The sequence below is a fragment of the Schistosoma haematobium genome, chromosome 1 (assembly GCF_000699445.3).
Source record: "Schistosoma haematobium chromosome 1, whole genome shotgun sequence".
Taxonomy (NCBI): domain Eukaryota; kingdom Metazoa; phylum Platyhelminthes; class Trematoda; order Strigeidida; family Schistosomatidae; genus Schistosoma; species Schistosoma haematobium.
Window position 1 is genome coordinate 26,714,974 of NC_067196.1, and position 20,204 is coordinate 26,735,177.

Consider the following 20,204-nt stretch of genomic DNA (forward strand, 5'->3'; position numbering starts at 1 on the left):
AGGAGCTGGAGAGGATGGCCTAGGACAGGGTTGGATGGAGAATGCTGGTGAGCGGTCTATGCTCCTTCACGAGGAGTAACAAGAGTAAGTAAGTAAGTAAGTAAATTTGTAGACATAGATTTCTTTCAGTAAAACAATTAGATTTTCTGTTTTCAATGAGTTAACTCACAAAATATTGTTTGATTCGATTACAGTAGTGTATCACAACAGAAATTATGATCGTTTGCTACGTTAAATAGTTTTCTACCTATTATGCACTAACTCTGAGTTTCATTCATCTAAAATAATTTTATCACTGAATAATAAGCAGCTACTAATCTTTTTTTAGAGTTACTTTCGTGATTCATGGAATACGTTTGATTTTATTACGGTAGTTGGTAGCATAACCGATGTACTTGTTTCTGAGCTACAAGTAAGTAATTGTATGTTTTCTTATTTCCATTAATTTTACATTTTATAGAACGACTATTGGCTTCGCCTAAGATATTTTTTGATACATACAGATTTAGTTTAAAACAGAAGTTAATGGTCGAGTTAAGAATGTGAGTTTCATTCTGCTTGGAATCAATATCTAGATGTATATACATACGAGGCCTGAAATTAACACATATTATAGTGAATGAGAACACAAGTGGGGACAATCGGATGTACTTGAATACAAAATTACAGAACATATTAGTAAAATCTGTGAATCGTACAGTGAAACATTCATTTGCAAAATGTCAACCAATCATCTCAGACTTCATTGTTCCTTTGTTTACACATCAATCAGTCTCTGCACTCAGCCTCTTTTCTTTGGTCTTCTTGACCTTCCGCCTCCAGACATTTGACTTGAAACTGATGATATACACTACTTATATTTGTCGACATCAGTATCAATATCATTCTGAATTCCAAATTGCCCTAAAGCTAAGAGCAACATCAAAAAGAAGTGGTAGTTATTATTATTCAGTAAGCTGGTTGATAACGTTTTAATATTTTAGACGATGCTTACTCGTTTCTAATCACAACACTAAATTTCTGACATGTCTAGTTGACCAGTTGCAAATATAGACAAACTGTGTTCCAAACTTCAGTCAGTCAACCAAAAGCAGCTTAGGAACCAAAACGTACGTAAGCCAGTTCAAGCTATTATACTACATCGATGACTTTGAGGAAGGATAACAACGTTTTGCTAAAATATAGAAGTTCAACTATATTCTCGTAATGGTTATTACTTGGACAGTAGGTTATTTTATATAAAGCCTCTGTAACCTTCAAATCATTTTGAAGACTGTGAATTTCGGTCTCTATTCTTCGGCATTGCCCGTATTCATTAATTTTAAACGGCTAAGTAACTCAGTGTTGCTAGGTTTTGCCTAGCTACTATTAATGTACGAGCTGTCCGTCAACACATTTCAGATTTCTCCCGAAAGTCCAAGAGCCATCATCCTGAATTTAATTTCTTTGTCCGTAAACTGTACTTATTTACCCGTTAAATGATGGCTTTGGATTCGATCTTGTGTGAAGGTAGTGGATAGGCTTACACTACTTTAAACGAGTATAAAGCATCTATTTGGTGTTTTTTGGTTCTAAAATGTTCTCCAACTGTTATATGATGAAAATTCTCTTCGCACTGAAAAAGAAGAAAATTGTAATTAATGTCTATTTCATCTGATTGTTGACATCAAGATAAATTACTGTTTCTTGACAATAAGTCACTTCATACTGTCTCTTTTTCGGCATTTGCTTAGTGTTCAAGTTTATTTTAGACAAGTATACGTAATGATAAATGATTATACGCAAAAAATAAAATGAATTAAAACTCTTAATAAATTAAAAAGATTACTTTCAATAGTTAGGATGCGTACATAAGCGTTTATTGAATATGATCAATTATGTTGTAAAAGACAGATTTAAGTTGTAAGTTTGTTCTAACCAGTATCTGGTAAATCATTTGCCAATTAACTGTACACCACATGAATGGATTTGATTACATTTAATGTGACTATCATTTGTCTGTACAAACGAGACGTATTTTAGTTTAAATAAACTGGGGCAAAACTAAATACCAGTAGTATAATCATATTTCGAAAAATTTGATCGATATAAAACGAAGATGATGAAACTAACTATTTCTTCAACTGAACGTATATCCGTTTGGATTTGAAAGAAAACTAAAATGAGTGTGTTTGCTTCAAAGAACCCTAAAAGTTTATATGGATCGGATGTGTCTCAAATTTATTTGTAACTGATTCAGTGATTATCATTAGTTCTTTTCTGATAAATTACTATTAATTAAATAATCTATACTTTTATATTTAAATATTTACATGTTATAAAATGAAATTCAATATTCTTCAGCAACGTAATACCGTCCACATAGTTTATTTCTTAAATTAATAGTATATGATTATTATTATTATGTATTGTTGTTCGATCGAACATATTCGATAATTATTCCTAATAGATGACTTTTTTTTCCTAGATATTTTACTCAGATCACAGAGATATTAAGATTTACTTTTAAAACGATGACATATATAAAATTTTGACTAGTTCTAGTAGAAATCTGTAAAGATGGAGCTTCCTCTGCAGAGACTTTTAGAACCAGAACAATTTAGGATGCCTTTACATTACAGATAAGACAGTTTGACTGTAAAAATCTAAATTTACTTCTCTTAGAACTGAATTCACCTATAACCAACTTATTGTAGGTCAAGTTGTATTGATTTACTGTCATTCTTACAGCCTACCTCCAACTACATAACATCTCAACATAGCTCATGCCATACCGAGTCACTCCTATTAGTGATCATATTTCAAAATGATCGACAGAATTTGACTGGCACTAAAAGACCTAGACAAATATAATATTAGTCACTTCTCCGTTATTAATCACTTCTACAGAAATATTCTATACTCTTTTTATTTTTTGTCTATTTCAACATTAACAGAATTACTCTACTCAATAAGATAAATCCATGTAACTGTATATCCTAAGTGATGTTGCATTTTTTTAAAATTTTATTTACAGGATTCATCATTTCTTAACTTGGGGTTTTTACGACTATTTCGTGCAGCTCGTTTAATCAAATTAATTAGACAAGGTTATACAATCAGAATACTATTATGGACATTTATTCAATCATTTAAAGCACTACCCTATGTTTGCCTACTTATTACTATGTTATTCTTTATTTATGCTGTAGTAGGAATGCAAGTAAGTTTACTTTAGTTTCTTAGTGGCTTTTACATTAAGTTACTTAGGAAGATCAAAATAAAAAGCTAAGCAATTAGCACATTTCATTCAGAACATGATCAACCTCAGCTTTAATTTTCAAAGTGATAATTGATATAACTGTCAGAAGTGAAGACTCATTGGTTGTTTTGTGATATTCTATTTCCTCCTTGATCACCCCCACTTTTTATCTGATAAATGACCTTATACCTTAGTTAAGTAACAGTATAAATTTTTTAATAATATGACTTCAGCCTTTCCAGTAATTAAGTTAAACTGACCGTACCGTTTTAACGGTACATTAGAACATTAATGAAGTGTTTCAAATGTAGATTGAAACAGCTCTAAATTTGAACATATTCTTCAAAAAACACGATTTCATTGTGTAAACTATCGCCAAATAGAAGTTTTTCATTTGATAAGTCTATTGTATTATTCTTTTACCAATACGGTATCTTTTCCTTAAGCAGCATAGTTTTTACTGAGAGAAAACGAATTGTATTTGCTTACTTGTTTCAATAAACAGCCAAAAAAAGCTATCGACCCAATTTTATGAATAATTCATTCAGTTAATCTAATTGAAGTAATCAAATCAACTAATTCTGGCCAATCAGCGGATGATACTTAAAAGTCATTGTATCTAACTCAATATGACTAAGCTTCTTTTTCCTAAACAAATAATTAGAGTTTAGATTAAATTAAAGTTGATTTTCTCCGCGTATTTATATCATTTGAGGAAAGATTAGATAAAAGGAAGAGGTGGATATCTCTTTTTTTCTAGTATGGGATTCGTCAACATTTCAGATTCACAACGCTGCAACGAAACGAACTCATTATGTTCAAACTTCTTACCTAGTGCGTTGCCTTTAAACCACTGGTTTTCCACCTGAGGGTTTACATTAACGGTTTCAGTCAGTTCGTAATATGATGCGGCAGTCGTCTAGTACCATTTATGAGTAGTAGTCTCCGTTCCGACAGTGCTGAACTCCTGTTGTCACGATTTTTCATCTAAACGTCAAGAATCCATCACAAAATCCTCCAATTTTGAAGACAGGTCCTATTATTAAATCACAACATTTCAAGAAACACTGGAAAGAGGAAGCCACTAGATAGCTGTTTCATCTCAGCTTGTGACTCTTGATCAATCCGGCACTTGAACCACACATGTGACAAGTTCTCTCTAATTTTTTACGGTTCTTAAGCTGACATCAATTCGTGTTACAAGCTATCATGAAAACATTTAAAAATTTCCACAAATCCACCTTACTTTACATTAATAATAGAACTTAATGACTAGTATTTACTAGAAGTATATTTTAATACAACTAAATTCTCTTTAAAACATATGATAATTAAAAATTAAAGTTCACATATACTTTAACTGTATATTCATAATTGTTATTATCATCACTATAAATTTTAAATTGAATGAACTCTTTATGTACAAAGATGAAATAAGTGACCGGAAGAAGTAACAACGTTCAAGTTGTAGATGAGAGCAAACTAGGTAGCGAAACAAGAAAGAAGGCTGAATAAAACTTTACAGAATGTAGCTTATATATATATATATATATATATATATATATATATATATATATATATAGCTGTACTATACTATTATAATTACAACTTTCAGAAGAAAACTTCTACTCAGATATAATAATGGTATATGCTTTAGAAAATACAATGAAGCCAGTATTCTTGTCACACATACTCTTTCTTTGTTCGATTAAATACAACATTAATGATACTTTGAATTATAGAGAAAAAACAAAGGAAGATTAAATGTATTAAATTAAAAAATAAAACAATTTAAAATAATAATAATCCATTTGCAGTGAATTTAATGTAGTTGCGCACGTCTTTATACATACATATATAATTTGTACTGTTGCTATGAAGCGTTTATATGTCCCCGTAAAATATAGCAAATCAATTAAGCTACGAGAGAAAGGTCTGTCGGTATATACATTAAAGCTTATTTGAAGTGAATGGGATTAAAGTAAGAAGAAAATTAATGAATATACGCTTGATGATGTAATGAAAATTAAGTGTATTTAAAAATGAGAAACAATTATTATTCTTTAACTAAGATAGTTTATATCATGGAATGATAATCATAATAAACTATTGAGAGATAAGTAATTATCTCTTCCTAGTAAACAACTCATTAGTGTATATTCGCTGTTCCACAAAATAATAAAATCTATGATCTTTGGATTTCATAACAATGAAATTATCTTTAGGCTGCTCTTATTCCGAATCCATTATATTTGTAATCTTTTGCAACTATCATCTGTGGCTGTCATTGAAATTATATGGTATTTGATATTGTTGAACTCCACCAGTCACCCCTCTTCATTAAAAGTTCGGGAATTCTTCCAGAAGTTAGTCGATAAATAAATTTATTGATAAAAAACAAGTTAAACAATGTATATATATGCCTACAAAGACTGATTAATCAATTCCAGAACTTAATATTGATAATGAAAAAAATGCAGACATAAGTGCGCATACAGTGACAGGTAAATAAGTGTAAGTTGATAAGTATAGTTAAAGATCATCACAGCTGGATATTTAATAATTTCGATAGAACAATGAGAAGACGGAGTTGATCTGAAAAATGTGATGTATTTGCGCTATACATTTCGAACAATCTGGTCACACATATACTTGTCAAGGCATTTTTATATGAAAATTAATAAAGGTCAATAAAGGTCAAACAAACAAATAAAAGTACAATTAAAATAACTAAGGGGGGAGAAAGAATAAGAAATTGTCGCGTTATCCTAGGCCATAGAATGACTTAAGGATTACCAAGGTAAATTCAAGGTTACGACAAATTGTTTTTGTACACATAAGGGAGGTTTAAATTTACGAATAGCTAAGGCTTCAATGAACTTAAGAATTCGACCTTGACAATTTCTATACAACATTTCAGATCAACTCCGTCTTCTCATTGTTCTATCGAAATTTATAAAAGGGACTAACTGCTTTAAATATTTAATAATTGTTGCAATGGTAACTTCTGAACATTCGGGCTTCAAGACTCAAACATGGACTCATACCTTCTTTGAACTGCATATATGATATTTACGTGTCATAGGAAACTTTACGAAGGTTAGACTAATTCACAAACAATATAGTTTACGAAATGGCATCATTCTGGGATTCAATAAGTTACAAAGCTCTTGAAGGCTGGTTTTGTCTTGTTGTACTGTCCAATTCAGCCACAAGCACATATTTAAACTTTGACCAATTAGTTATTCGGGGTAGGAAATTCAAAACTAACTAAATAGCTTGATTACTAAAGGCCAGTTAATGATTTTCTCTATTCATGAATACCTGTAGGTCACCAAAATGAAACATTTTACCAGTGACCTAAATAAAATTCATGATTTCTGACAATGAAAACATCTTCAAATACACAAGCACATGAAACTCTCTTAAAGATAACACTGAATTTACCCACTGTTTATTGATTCGGCATGAAAATAATCCTGTCACTCTTAAAAATAAAATATAGAGAGCAAGATCTTGTCTTTTTGATCCATATCCTTATGTGTGTTTACAATTTCGGAAATATTTCTACTCATATGAATTCAATCTGTAGACAACAAAGGTACGGTTTAGATTCAGTATATTTTATATAACATGCTGTTTCTTATAAACTCATTCTTTTAAAAGAAATTTTTCAAGAGGTTTATCAGTAAACATCTAACCAATCGTAGATAAAAACTACTTCAAATCTATCTTCGAAACTAATATTCGTCTGAGATCACTCACAACTATTTGATATTCATTATGTTGTATCGATTGCTTCCAGATGTTTTTTACCCGTTCATTTAATGATTAAGTACTGTATATTGGAATGTAGTTTTTATTGAAGTTCTCATTTCAGGTCCAAACTTTTTACTGTATGTGTATTTTTCAAATGACCTATGGGGCTCTCCTATATTGTCCATGTCCATAGCAAATATCTGTGTATAACTCTACTTAATATTATAATTGTTAACTAAGTATCAAATGGTAGAATTGAAACTTTATAACAAACAATTTAATAGGCTAATTCGCATTAAAAGTTTTAAAATAAACTTTAATAATAAAAATTAGTAACCTGTAGTTTATGAGCTGTGGATGAGTAAATGAAGCGTTTTCTTGTTGATCAAACTAATCTAATTTCGCTCCCGTTTTAACAACCCAGATATTACTGCTACTAATCATCATTAAAACTCAATGTAATTTTAAACATACTAGGCAAATGAATAAACTTGACAATTAAATTACATATTAATGAGTAATATATCTTTTTTTTCATTTCCCATTAGTAAAATCATATCATCATGTTATAAATATATATACACTGATAAGTGTACTGATTCATTTATTTAATATTTTTACCTAGATATTTGGCACGATAGCTATTAATGAAGCTGAAGGACAAATTACAAATTACAATAATTTTCATAGTTTCCCGTATGCAGTTCTGTTATTATTTCGGTAGGTTTAAATAATTATATATATATATATATATATATATATATATATATATATATAATGCCTTATTAAAAGATTCCCTTAAATTTGAATAAGTAGTATTGCACTGAGGTAGATACCTGTCTCTACCCGATATGGATTAGCTCCATTTGGTCACGGCTTCTCATCAGAACTCCGAGAATTCCCTCACGAAGCTAGTCACTAGTGAGCACATGGTAATTATTAGTATGGGGTATTTGGAGTATTTGATAATTCTTTTATGGTGGGTATTTTTTCAATTTAATTCTGTTTGTAGGTTGTTTTTCTTTCTTACTTCATTAATTTATATGATACCGTTTATCATTTAAAAGTTAGCAATCAATTATAAACGTATGGAAATCCGTTTAGTTATGTAATGATTAACACTAATCAATTATTGTAGATTGTACTTTTATATTTCATGCATTATAGTAACGTATGTTGAAGAGTGGAATTTAAAACCATTCATGTCGTGTTCTCTTGTTTTCACTGATTATTTACTGAAGAGGAAGTTACTAATCTTATCATGTTTATAGAAATGGATGAATAGGAGTGAATAGGGGTTGAGGAACATTTTTTCTTAAAATGAATAAAATATGATTTTTTTAATAGAAACAAACTAAGATAAATAACCAGTATAGGGGTTGTAAAGATAATTAAGTTTTTGATTGAGATCATGAACCGATTGATGTTAGACCATCATTGAAAATCTGGAAGGACTGTACGGCCGTTCCGTCTTATTGTGGGGCCCCTCAGTAGTACGCATCTACGATTTCGCCCGTGGGACTCGAACCCAGGTCCTTCAGTCTCGTGCGCGAACGCTTAACCTACTGGACCACTGAGCTGGCATTCAATGGTGTAAATGTCTAACCCCAAGATAAATAAATTGTTCTTCATACTAATAACAAAATTGGTAATAGTTACCTATGAAATCTTGAATATAAGCTTTCTTCTATCTCGAATTTCTTTATTTTGAACTTAAGTATTATCTCAACCATATCTTATGCATTCAAAGTTTATTAGGTGGCTTTTTTACTATGACTTGGAGCTTCGTTGTTTTATAATTTTGTACAGTACCGAAATTACGACTTCAAATTTGACATTCATTAGTTGAGTTAATGCTTAACAATCAATCCAATTTCATTTTGAGTGTATTAACTAACATTTATCTTCATTCTTGGTTATGATCTACTAAAACTATGAGATTTAAAATGAATTAAATAAGACTTGAAAATATTGAGAATTCCTGTTATGTTTTACTTTAAATAAGATTTACATAAAATAAACTAAAATTTATATAAAAATTAAAACTTGAACGTTTAATTATTTTCAGAAAGAGGTTTTGTGGATACTGTAGTAATTTAATTCCTAGTAATTTAATTCCTAATTCAACTGAAGCTAGACCACCATGGAAAACCTGAAAACACTAGAAGGCCGTTTTGTCTTAGTATGAAACTGGATGAATCTTGGATATGCACTGCTGAGAAGTTTCACACTAGAACGAAATAACCATCCAGTTCTTTCAAGTTTTCCATCATGATCTAGTTTCAATTAACTCATGAACTTAACTATTAAATTTAATTGTTTTCTTCACATGAACACTGACAGATTTCTTACAGTTCATCAATTTCTGATAGGCACTGTTTGTTTTTCATATATCAACTCATGTCAATTTCTAATGAGAACTTTTTCCAAGTTAAAGATGACTTTACAAATTATTTGAATTATTGATAATTTTCACATTATTTACTCTCTCTCTCTCTCTCTCACTTTCTCTATCTATTCTTATCATGAACAATTGTTTTCGTCAACAGGTTCTTTTTGTATTTTCTAATGAATATGTAAATTATTTTCACTTTTATTCTAATCTCTACAGTTTACAAAAAGTAAAAGAAGAATCTTTCAAGATAGAAGAGAATTTTTCAATTTTTTTCTCTTAGATGTAGTTAATACAATCAATCTCATGAATTGATTTCATAATCATGATTGAAGAATGATGAAAATTATTGACAAAACGCCCTAAATTAATGAGTATTAAAAGATAGAACAAGTGGTTAATAACAACAATTGTTTGATATTAACAAAATCACATAGTTATATATAAAAGTAACGAACATTATTTAAGTATCGAATGATTTGAAAATTTAGGTTTTCTAGGTCACTTAACAGTGCATAAAATTATGACCTAACAACATGGCTTACTTACTGCCAACCAATTTAGACCATTTGTTTAAAATGACATTTAAACACTCTTACTTTATTTCAATGAATTAATTATATATGATGATAATCAGACATTATCAATCGTTTCTTCAATCAGTGGAGTCAAGATCCACGAAGAAAAATACACCAATATCAAGCCTAAGTTAAGCATTTCCTCTCAATTGATTTCAACCACATAACATTAAAACATAGGCCATCCGACGTCTAGTCAATTATAATAGTGACTATATTGTAACCTGTTCGATAAAATTCGGTCAGCACTAAGGACCCAACAAAAATGAAATCATTCATTGTTCAGTGATCAATCATTTCTGAAAATAATACAATACTGAAGTATTAAAAACTGATCATTTGGTGATAACTAGTGTTGTGTTAGTTCCCAGCTATTGTTTGTTTAATTCTATAATCCATCTTTACAAAGAAACTAATGAACAGACTGATTTGAAATGGCGATACATTTTGATTACTGGTACATTAGTTTAAAGTGGTTTTCAACTATTTAGTGACGTCAACAAAGATGTCTTTATTTAAACAGTCAAATAACGTACTGAATATTTAACTGGTTGATAAACAGTGATTCATTATAACTTAGATAATAAAGCATCTACATTTTGAAATAGATATGAAGTAAATTGATTAAAACTTAGTGTTTTGTTTGGTTATCATGCAAATGATGATTTATTACGTTCGAAGGAGAAACAAAGACGTATTTAACTAATATAATTTCGACTAGAGCCATCCGCTAATGTCTAATACCATCATATCCATCGTATCCAATGCACTAGATGCAAAAAAACAAAATTATTAAAAGCTAGGGTTTATAATGATATCTTAATTGAAAACTGAACTTTAATATACAGCAATGAAGGCAAATAGTGTAGCACCAGTCTCTTTAGCAGAAGGCCTCAATATACACAAGGGAAAAAGCAAGATCCTTAAATACAACACGGAGAACACCAACCCGACCACACTCGATGGAGAAACTCTGGAACAGGTGGAAAATCTCACGTACCTGGAAAGCATCATCGATGAACGTGGAGGATTTGATGCGGATGTTAATGCTAGAATTGTCAAATTGAGCGAAGTATTCCTACAATTGAACAATATATGGAAATCAAAACAACTGTCTGCAAGACAACATCAAAGTCAGAATATTTATTATGAACGTCAAGACCGTTTGTTCTATTGTACACAGCTGCAACTTGGAGAACTAACACAATCATCATGAAAAAGGTACAAGTATTTATAAACAATTTTCTACTCAAGATAATCAATGTCTGTTGGACGGATACCATCAGCAACAGTCTATTGTGGGAGAGGACAAACCAACTTCCATATGAAGAGGAAATTAGGAAAAGATGTTGAATGAGGATAGGACATAGATTACGAAAATCAACAAGTAACATCACGAAGCAAGCGCTAACTTGGAATCCTGAAGTAAAATGAAGAAGAGGAAGGCCGAAGAACACACTGCATCGGGAATCGGAAGCAGATATGAAAAGGATGAATAGTAACTAGCAGTAACTGTAAAGGATTACCGAAGACTGAGTTGTATGGAGAATGCTAGTGGGTTGTCCATACTCTTCCATGAGGGGTTACAAGCGTAAGTAAGTAATATGCAACAACCATTTACGGTATGGAAAATGACTAAATGTTGTTTGTTTCACTCAGTTGCTGAATCTTCAAACGTTGCAGATAATGCGAATCAGTTCCTAAAAATAAAGCCCTATCTCGAGACATTCATCACATAGCAACTGGGTAACATTAACTTGTCGCTGATTTGAAACTAGCATTATATTTTCTAGCCCTTAGGTCTAATCGAATTCTACTAATAAGGTAGTCATGTGACCACACGTTGAAACGACTTGACATCGTGGTACAGGTCGCTTGACGTTAGTGCATCGGTCATAAACATCAAGAATCCAGCCGTGTGTCTTCAGCTATGAGTGCTCTGACTCTTTCAATGGGTTGTAAACATATGTTACAGCATGAGACGTTATCACCAAGCTACTTGAATGATAGTTATTTGGTTGCTTAGAGATTTATTGGGTTACTAGTTTACTGTATTACAGTCTTGGGTTTTAATTGGACATATGAGTTTTCGTTTTAAAAATTTCACGTTGATTTGTAGTGAAACTTCAATTTTTCATCTATATGTTCTAATAATAATATTCATTTTTCTAACCATTTTCTACTCCCTTAATTTTATCAATCATTCAACCTATACTAGGAATGTATCTTCTGTCAATTCAAGAACGAATATTCTATGTACTTTACTACAAATTCCCGAATAATAATAATTTTCCTATACTTTTATACATATAATTTTTATTTCCACTATTTTCAGTTGTGCTACTGGTGAATCATGGCAAGAAATAATGCTTGCTTGTACCTATGGACAAGAATGTGTTAATCGTGCATCAAACAATTGTGGAAGCAATGCATCTTATACTTATTTTGTATCATTTAATTTCTTTTGCTCGTTTCTTATGCTCAATTTATTTGTTGCTGTAATTATGGATAATTTTGATTATTTAACAAGAGATTCATCTATACTGGGGTCACATCATTTAGATGAATTCATACGTGTATGGGCTGAATATGATCCAGGTGCAAAGTAAGTCTTATGAAAAATGGAGTTTGATAAACACCAAAATTCTATAGCTCTGAATCCATATATATCTAGCTTTCTTCAATAAGTGTTTCAAAATAATACTCATGAAAGCATCTTAAATATCACATTAGAAAAAATAAACGTTTCGCTATCCAACATAACTTGTAATAAGTATTGATTCTTAAGTGATTTTTCACCACAGATGAATATCGCTTTACGAAATATTTAGAGCAAAGAGGCACTGAAGATATTTCTCTCTTGTTCGGTACTCAATAACTATCCTCACTTTACATAGAATACAACTTGATTCATTCATGTCACACGAAAACAAAGATATCTCAAGATATTAAACCCGTTAACGAAGTGAGAATCGTACCATCACTAATGACTAGTTGTTTAATGAACAACCCAAATTTCTTGTTAGAAAATTTGGTCATCATTGTCATCCATGTTTATGGTACGACATGTTTCTCTGATATTGCTACGACATACACCAACAGAAGTTGAATGTGCAAAACAGTCAATTTCAATGCTATAGTCTTAAATGAGTCAGAAGCTCGCTTTCTAACTTAGTTATCTCTTCAAATAAATCTAAATCTGTTTATTTGTGTTGACTGGTTTTCTGTCATTTCGTCTTATAATGCAGCTTGTTTACCAAGTACAAGCTAGTGTATTCAACTTTGCCTCACAATATCTTTATGGATTTCATTAGTATTAGCCAGCTGCTTAAAAAGGACATGCACGAAATAGAAATTCGGACGTTTCACCTATTGATTGAAAGTCAATTATCTTAATATCTGCCAAAATTACTACAACGACAATAAATTATATAACTGACTTTAGAAGAAGTGATGGATAATGCCTATTAGTGGAATCCAGGTCATGAAATTCGTTCAGTTTGTGACTCGTCAGCTAGATTTACCTGCATCCCAGAGTTGACGTTCACTCTAGTACTTGAATACAGAACCGTTAGCTTCAAACTCCATCGCATTATCCCCTTAGCTGCTAATTCCAGATAGCCTCTAGTTTGTGCAACGGGGCAAAGTTTAATTCATTTCCGTATTGATTGTTTGAATCTTCTCAACTGATCAGTCTCATATTGGCATTCCTGTATTTTGTGTAGATTGCCTCGATATTGCAGCCCTAAACGCCAATAGGAAAATCCAAATAACCAATACAAAAATGAATATAACTGACAGTATAGAATTTAAATTACCATACCTTGAAAAATACAAGTGCTGAATCGTACTACATAAATAATGTAATGTATCATATATTTTCTCTCATAAAAAGAAGCTATCACAAGTAGCAAGCAAATGTTTGGCGGCATTATCGAAAACACACGCCTTCAACATGTCATATTACAGCTTATAAAAACAGAAAAACGTTTAACTGCTCTATTGTTTTCCAACATTTATGCATTTAATTTTCTAAAAAAATAAGCTCCTAATAATATTGGTATTTAAATACTACTCTAAATATGCTTCTCTCTTCTCTTTATAAACTAAATAAATATGAAAGATCATTCTGTTCCATTGAATTTTACCGCTACTTACACGTACGCACATATAGACAGACATGCAAAATCTAATTACTATTTCAACTTAATTGGAATAATAAATTAGATGTAATATATTAGTCACTTACTATAAGTAGTATGCTTATTTTCACGATTTTTTTATTTGGCCAAATAAAATAAACTCAGAAATATTTGTATCATTCGAAATTTCCGAAGTTTTTTCCCAAACAAAAAATTTATTGATATAATCTCATATACAATGACAATATGTTAATAAACATGTATGTACAAAGCTTTAATCACTCCATATTTTATATACAAATAATTTCAATAATTGAGATCATGAATCAATTGAAGCTAGACAACCATAGAAAACCTGGAAGCATTGGATGGCTGTCTCATCCTATTGTGGAACTCCTCAGCAGTGCACATCCACAACCCCGCCTCACGGGATTCTAACCCAGGACCCATCAGTCTCGCCCTCGAGCGCTTAAACACCAGACCACTGAGCCAATATCCAACGGAGTTAATGTCTAACTTCAACCAATCCACGAAATTGAGCGACACATCTACTATTGTCATCAGTGAGTTACTATCTCACAACTCAACTGGTCACTGTTTCCCACTAGAACTCCAGGATATACACCTTGAAGCCAGTCACCAGTGAGCATATGTTAATTAGTATCAGAAGGGGTTGTCGAGGAAATAAAAGGACAAGATACAAAGCGAGCATTCTATAATGTTCCAGTTAAGTGAATTTTCGATGTAGGAGTTCACCCGGGTCTGTATCCAAACAAAATGACAATAAATATTATTGAAATTTATTGATTCAACAATTTAGTGAACCAATGGTGTCAAGCCGACATTGTGTATATGTGAACATTACTAGAGAATAAAACTCGCTATCGAATTCTATCGATCAAGTTGATATATGTCAACTAGTCTGAGTGACAAATGTAACATATGTTACCTTAATAATTATAATTTTCTCACTAATGGCTATATTTAAGACAGACTCTTAAAGTTAAAGTGAATGGTAAGCGGTAGAGTTCTGAAACCAGAAGTTCAACAGTTGCTGACTGATATTAGTAGGTAGTCTTCACACTACACAACAAAACACAATAATCTAGATGTATCGTGATTATCATAAATTTAGAAGATCCTACGATCCGATAATGTGTGGACCATTAAAGAGTCTCAGATGAGAAGAACCAATTCTACATTTCCCTTTGTTTTATTTTCTTAAATATTATCCTCTTGATATCAGTCTGTAATAAAAACTAATTTCATAATTACTACATCAACATATTTTGTTGATTTTTAAGCATCCACTATTTCTGTAATCAATTTTATTTACAGTATAATAATCCAATTCTTTATTAGTTTACATTCAAATGACCTACATTTTCAATTTAAGTTTAATAATTGTCATTGTTGCATTAAACTACTTTATTATCATCATCACTACTTTTATCATTAACAACTAAGTTAACTTTTTTTTACTTGAAAGTATTCTTTACTATCATTAATTACAATCAGTAATACACAATATAACAACGCTTATTACCTACAAGGTTGAATATGATTATTTGATTTTAATATTCTGATTCTATTGTTTCAAGAATTTATGATTATTATCATTGGCAATCATTGTTTAAACTTTCCTTTTCTTTACTATTGTAATTTAAAATGTAATGATGCATAAAACAGAACTCAAACTTATACAGTTATTAACAATTACTATTGGTAATGGTAATGATGTTATAAAACAGATTATGTCCATATTTTTTAAATGGATGTCGTTGTAGAATTATTAGTGTACTTTAAAAACAATTTTCAATATGAATTAACACATGCTGGAAAACCGTTGAAAACCAAGGTTTAGAAACCATTGTGGAACACTTCTGAAATGATTAATCTGATTTTTCATTGTTATCATGTCCCCTTTAAATGAACATACTTTAGGGTAGGTTAACAAAATGGGCTTGGAATGCTTTTAAATTGAGTAGTTCGTTCGTTACATCAAGCTTACATGTTTATACATATTTTGATTGAGACGAGAATAATTAAATTCTGTCACATGGATTTAGATAAACACCGTGAAACTATGAAAACCATGATTTTTTTATGTTAAATCATGTCAGTAAGGCATATCTGTAATCTTGAGAAACCCATGCTCTTCCAGAATTTCGGACTCTACAAACAGCCACATAAATGCTGTACCGTTTAGATAGTAATCTATCTATACTAAAAAACTCAGATGCTGGCATTATTCACAATTATTGAGTAGTAATTAATGTCATGTTATCGATCCACACATACTTACTTACTTAAGCCTGGTACCCCTCGTGGAGGAGCATATGCTGCGCACCAGCATTCTCCATACAACTCAGTCTTCGGTAATCCTTTCCAGTTACTGCTAGTTACTATTCATCTTTTCATATCTGCTTCCGATTCCCGATGCAGTGTGTTCTTCGGCCTTCCTCTTCTTCATTTTACTTCAGGATTCCAAGTTAGCGCTTGCTTCGTGATGTTACTTATTGATTTTCGTAATCTATGTCCTATCCTCATTCAACATCTTTTCCTAATTTCCTCCTCATCTGGAAGTTGGTTTGTCCTCTCCCACAATAGACTGTTGCTGATGGTATCCGTCCAACAGACATTGATTATCTTGAGTAGAAAATTGTTTATAAATACTTGTACCTTTTTCATGATGATTGTGTTAGTTCTCCAAGTTGCAGCTGTGTACAATAGAACAAACGGTCTTGACGTTCATATTGAATATTCTGACTTTGATGTTGTCTTGCAGACAGTTGTTTTGAGTTCTATATGATTCCAAAGTGTCCATTTTATTCTGTGCTTCCCCTCAGATGACGAGATCTTCATAATCCAGTCAACCACCGGAAGAAAAAGTAAGGAGGAGAGTAAGCAATGTCGTCTGACTCCGGTCCTCACTTGAAATGCGTCTTTCATCTCTCCTCCATGCACCACTTTGCACTGTAGTACGTCATAGTTCACCACATACACCAATTATTATTCAATGAACAATTATAGTGAACATGTAGTTTTATATTAAAACAAATGATGAGATTACAATAAACAAGAACTAAATAAATGAAGTTTTAACAGATATCTAATATTTTATTATCCTATCAATAGTTGCAGTTCAACATAGGAAAATGTGACATAAATGGTTTATTAAATTGTCAATATTTAGTATTCATGTTTTTTCCCAGCATCTCAACTATCAATTTAATTTTAAACCTAGAACATTCTTTTCAATAAATAGTCATCAGTTTCTACGGTGATAAACCCAAAATTATGTTCTTAAAGTGATAATCAAGTTTAAGGTAGATACATCTATAAAAACTACATCATATGAATTTAAATTTGAAAGTATGATAAAATAAGTTTACTAAGACTGAAATGTCTAATATACCTTATTGACTTATTACTTAAAATATGAAATATTCTTTTATCATGTATATATGAACATGAAAATGGCTAATTTACTGATTGAGATCATGAAACGATTGATGTTCGACCACCACTGAAAACCCGAAAGCACTGGACGGCCATTTCGTCCTATTGTGGGGCTCTTCAGCAGTGCCTAACCACGATCCCGCTAGCAGGATTCGAGCCCATGGCCTTCAGTCTCATCTGCGAACGCTTAACCTCTAGACCACTGAGCTGGTATTCAACGATGTTAATGTTAAACCTTCACCATTAATTGATAAATTAGACTCTGTTGATAAACGATGGGAAGAGATTTGTATACATGTCACTTTCATGAATTATAAAAAAGAAAATTTCTTATAGATTTTTCTTTGAAAAGGTAATAAATAATTATGGTTGCATCTTATTTCTGTAAATAAATCATAATTCAATTCGAAATAATTATCTTCCTTTAATTTACCCTCTTTTTTCGGATAACATTTGAACTAAAGAAATTCACTTCACTTTTTTATACTGTAATAATTGTCTGAAGTTTTTCTGTAACCATTTTATTGTTTAGAAGAAAATGTAACGCATGACTAATTGACGAGAAACATCAATTAGTTTATAACATATGAGAAAGCATTAAATAGATATTTAGTTCTAGTCTATACACATATAAGTTTTCTGCGCAAGATCAATCTCAGAATCTTCTAATTCTATTTTGTCAAGAGTATCATAGATAACAGATTTAAAAGTCTTGAGTCTTGATCCAAAGGTGTTGGATGTGTTAAACACTTTCAATTTTTTTATTGTTCACTAAATAATATTATTTCAAAATGAAGATTAGCAGACATTATACAAACAAAAAACAACGATATTAATTTCCGGTTACTCTTTAATGATTCCTTACTATTCTATCCGTAAGTATATCTTAAATTAGAGAAAACAATCTTTATATCATAACAAGAAAAATCATTTACTTTCAGCTTTTGCATTACATATCACTAGTACAAATGAAATTGATAAATTATTTGTAGTTTATCTCATATCTTTATATGATTTGGATTTTTTTACCATAACTTAAGTATTTTTACAGCCTAATTATTCTTAATCTAAGATAATAACTTGGAACATTATACAATACTCATGTTTTTTTAAATATTAAACATGGTATGTAGTAACAAATTGTGTTACAGTTGTGCAATCAAACATACCTGCTTCGGTTTGGGCACCCGGGCAGTATCACAGCCTTCACACATATCAAATGAGATCTGTGTGGCGCATATGTGTTTGGTGCCTCCTTGTACCAATATCTATGTGTTAAAATAAATAAAATCAAACATACGACTACTTTCTTCATACAGCTGTTTTTCTATAGGAAAAAAAACGACTTATCACTCGATCATTTATCGAATGATTGTAAGTAAATAAATAAATTTTAAATGATCTTTAATTTACCAAAAACCATTTTGAAAAGATTTTTAACAAAATTTCAAACTTATTACTGTGTTAGATAAAAAAGTAATATATGAAACTATTTTGTTTTTTTTTCAAAATAAACTTATATATTACATAGGGGAAGAATACATTACACAGAAATGTATGAAATGCTAAGAAAATTAGAACCTCCAGTTGGATTTGGTCAGAATTGTCCATACAGATTAGCCTATAAGGTAAGTTGAAACTTCAGTTATTTTAAAAGTAAATATTAGTAACCGAATTAGAAATCGAGTCATCTTTACTTGAGACTGCTTAACAGAACACTCATATTAGCCATTTCAGGTCTTTCAATGAACAATACATCACGGAGCATTTGAACGGAAATCCATTGATTCACATTTTTAACTCATCAGATATTCACTACAAGTCGCCGACTCATTTTCATTTTGGTTGATTCTGTATAAGGTCTTGAGCAAGTATTGAGTGTTCAGTGTTTCTTCAAGTATTATCAGTTCATAATAAAGATTTGTTTTCAGTTAGGTATTTGTTGTGACAAGATAACAAGATAGAAATGATATTAGAACAGCTTTCCTTGTTTCTCCAGTTAGAAACTAACTTCTCTACAAATCTTCAGTCTTCATATAAGAATTCCTTCATAAATATAGAGTTCATATTCCCTATGTTTTTTATACATTGGACAGAAATTTTGTGATCATAATAATATAAAATAGTGTTATCCCTTTTTCTAAAAAAAGAGAAGCTCATTTAACTAAAAGTTATTCTATCAAAGAAATAAACTTCATTAGTGTCAACAAGAAGTGTTTTGTTTGTGCAGTGAATAATCATATATTTATTCCGATTATGGTATTTACTTATCCTATTACTATTATGTTGAGCAGGTAATATTATGTATAAAAATGATGTTTTGGTTCAATAAAGAAGTACTTTCCATAGAGCTATGTACCAACTAATGGGTGAAACTACTTAGACTTATGAGTTCAGGACGCTTAATTTAACCGTATGAAAATTGTAATAAATAAATAAAATGATTTCCAGTGCAAACTAACTTTATCAAAAGATTTATTGAGAACATTATACAGTGGTTAATTTAGCAATGTTAACTTTGTAGCGGATTACACCCAAGATTTTCAAGTCTTGTTAGGACACCACCACAATGTTATAAATAATCTCGATTAGTACAATCAAACATGTAGTAAGACAGTTAACATAGGCTG

General features: G+C 30.9%; 1 protein-coding gene across 1 annotated transcript in view; it reads left to right on the forward strand.

Annotated features, from left to right (window-relative positions):
• Nucleotides 1–20,204, forward strand: part of CACNA1B_1 (Voltage-dependent N-type calcium channel subunit alpha-1B) — an 81,280-nt gene that overhangs the window by 47,737 nt on the left and 13,339 nt on the right. The window contains exons 19-23 of the mRNA XM_051208096.1: nt 329–412; nt 3,017–3,202; nt 7,626–7,720; nt 12,306–12,575; nt 19,106–19,202. Of these exons, the coding sequence (XP_051073570.1) occupies nt 329–412; nt 3,017–3,202; nt 7,626–7,720; nt 12,306–12,575; nt 19,106–19,202 (732 nt within the window). The remainder of the gene's footprint in view (nt 1–328; nt 413–3,016; nt 3,203–7,625; nt 7,721–12,305; nt 12,576–19,105; nt 19,203–20,204) is intronic.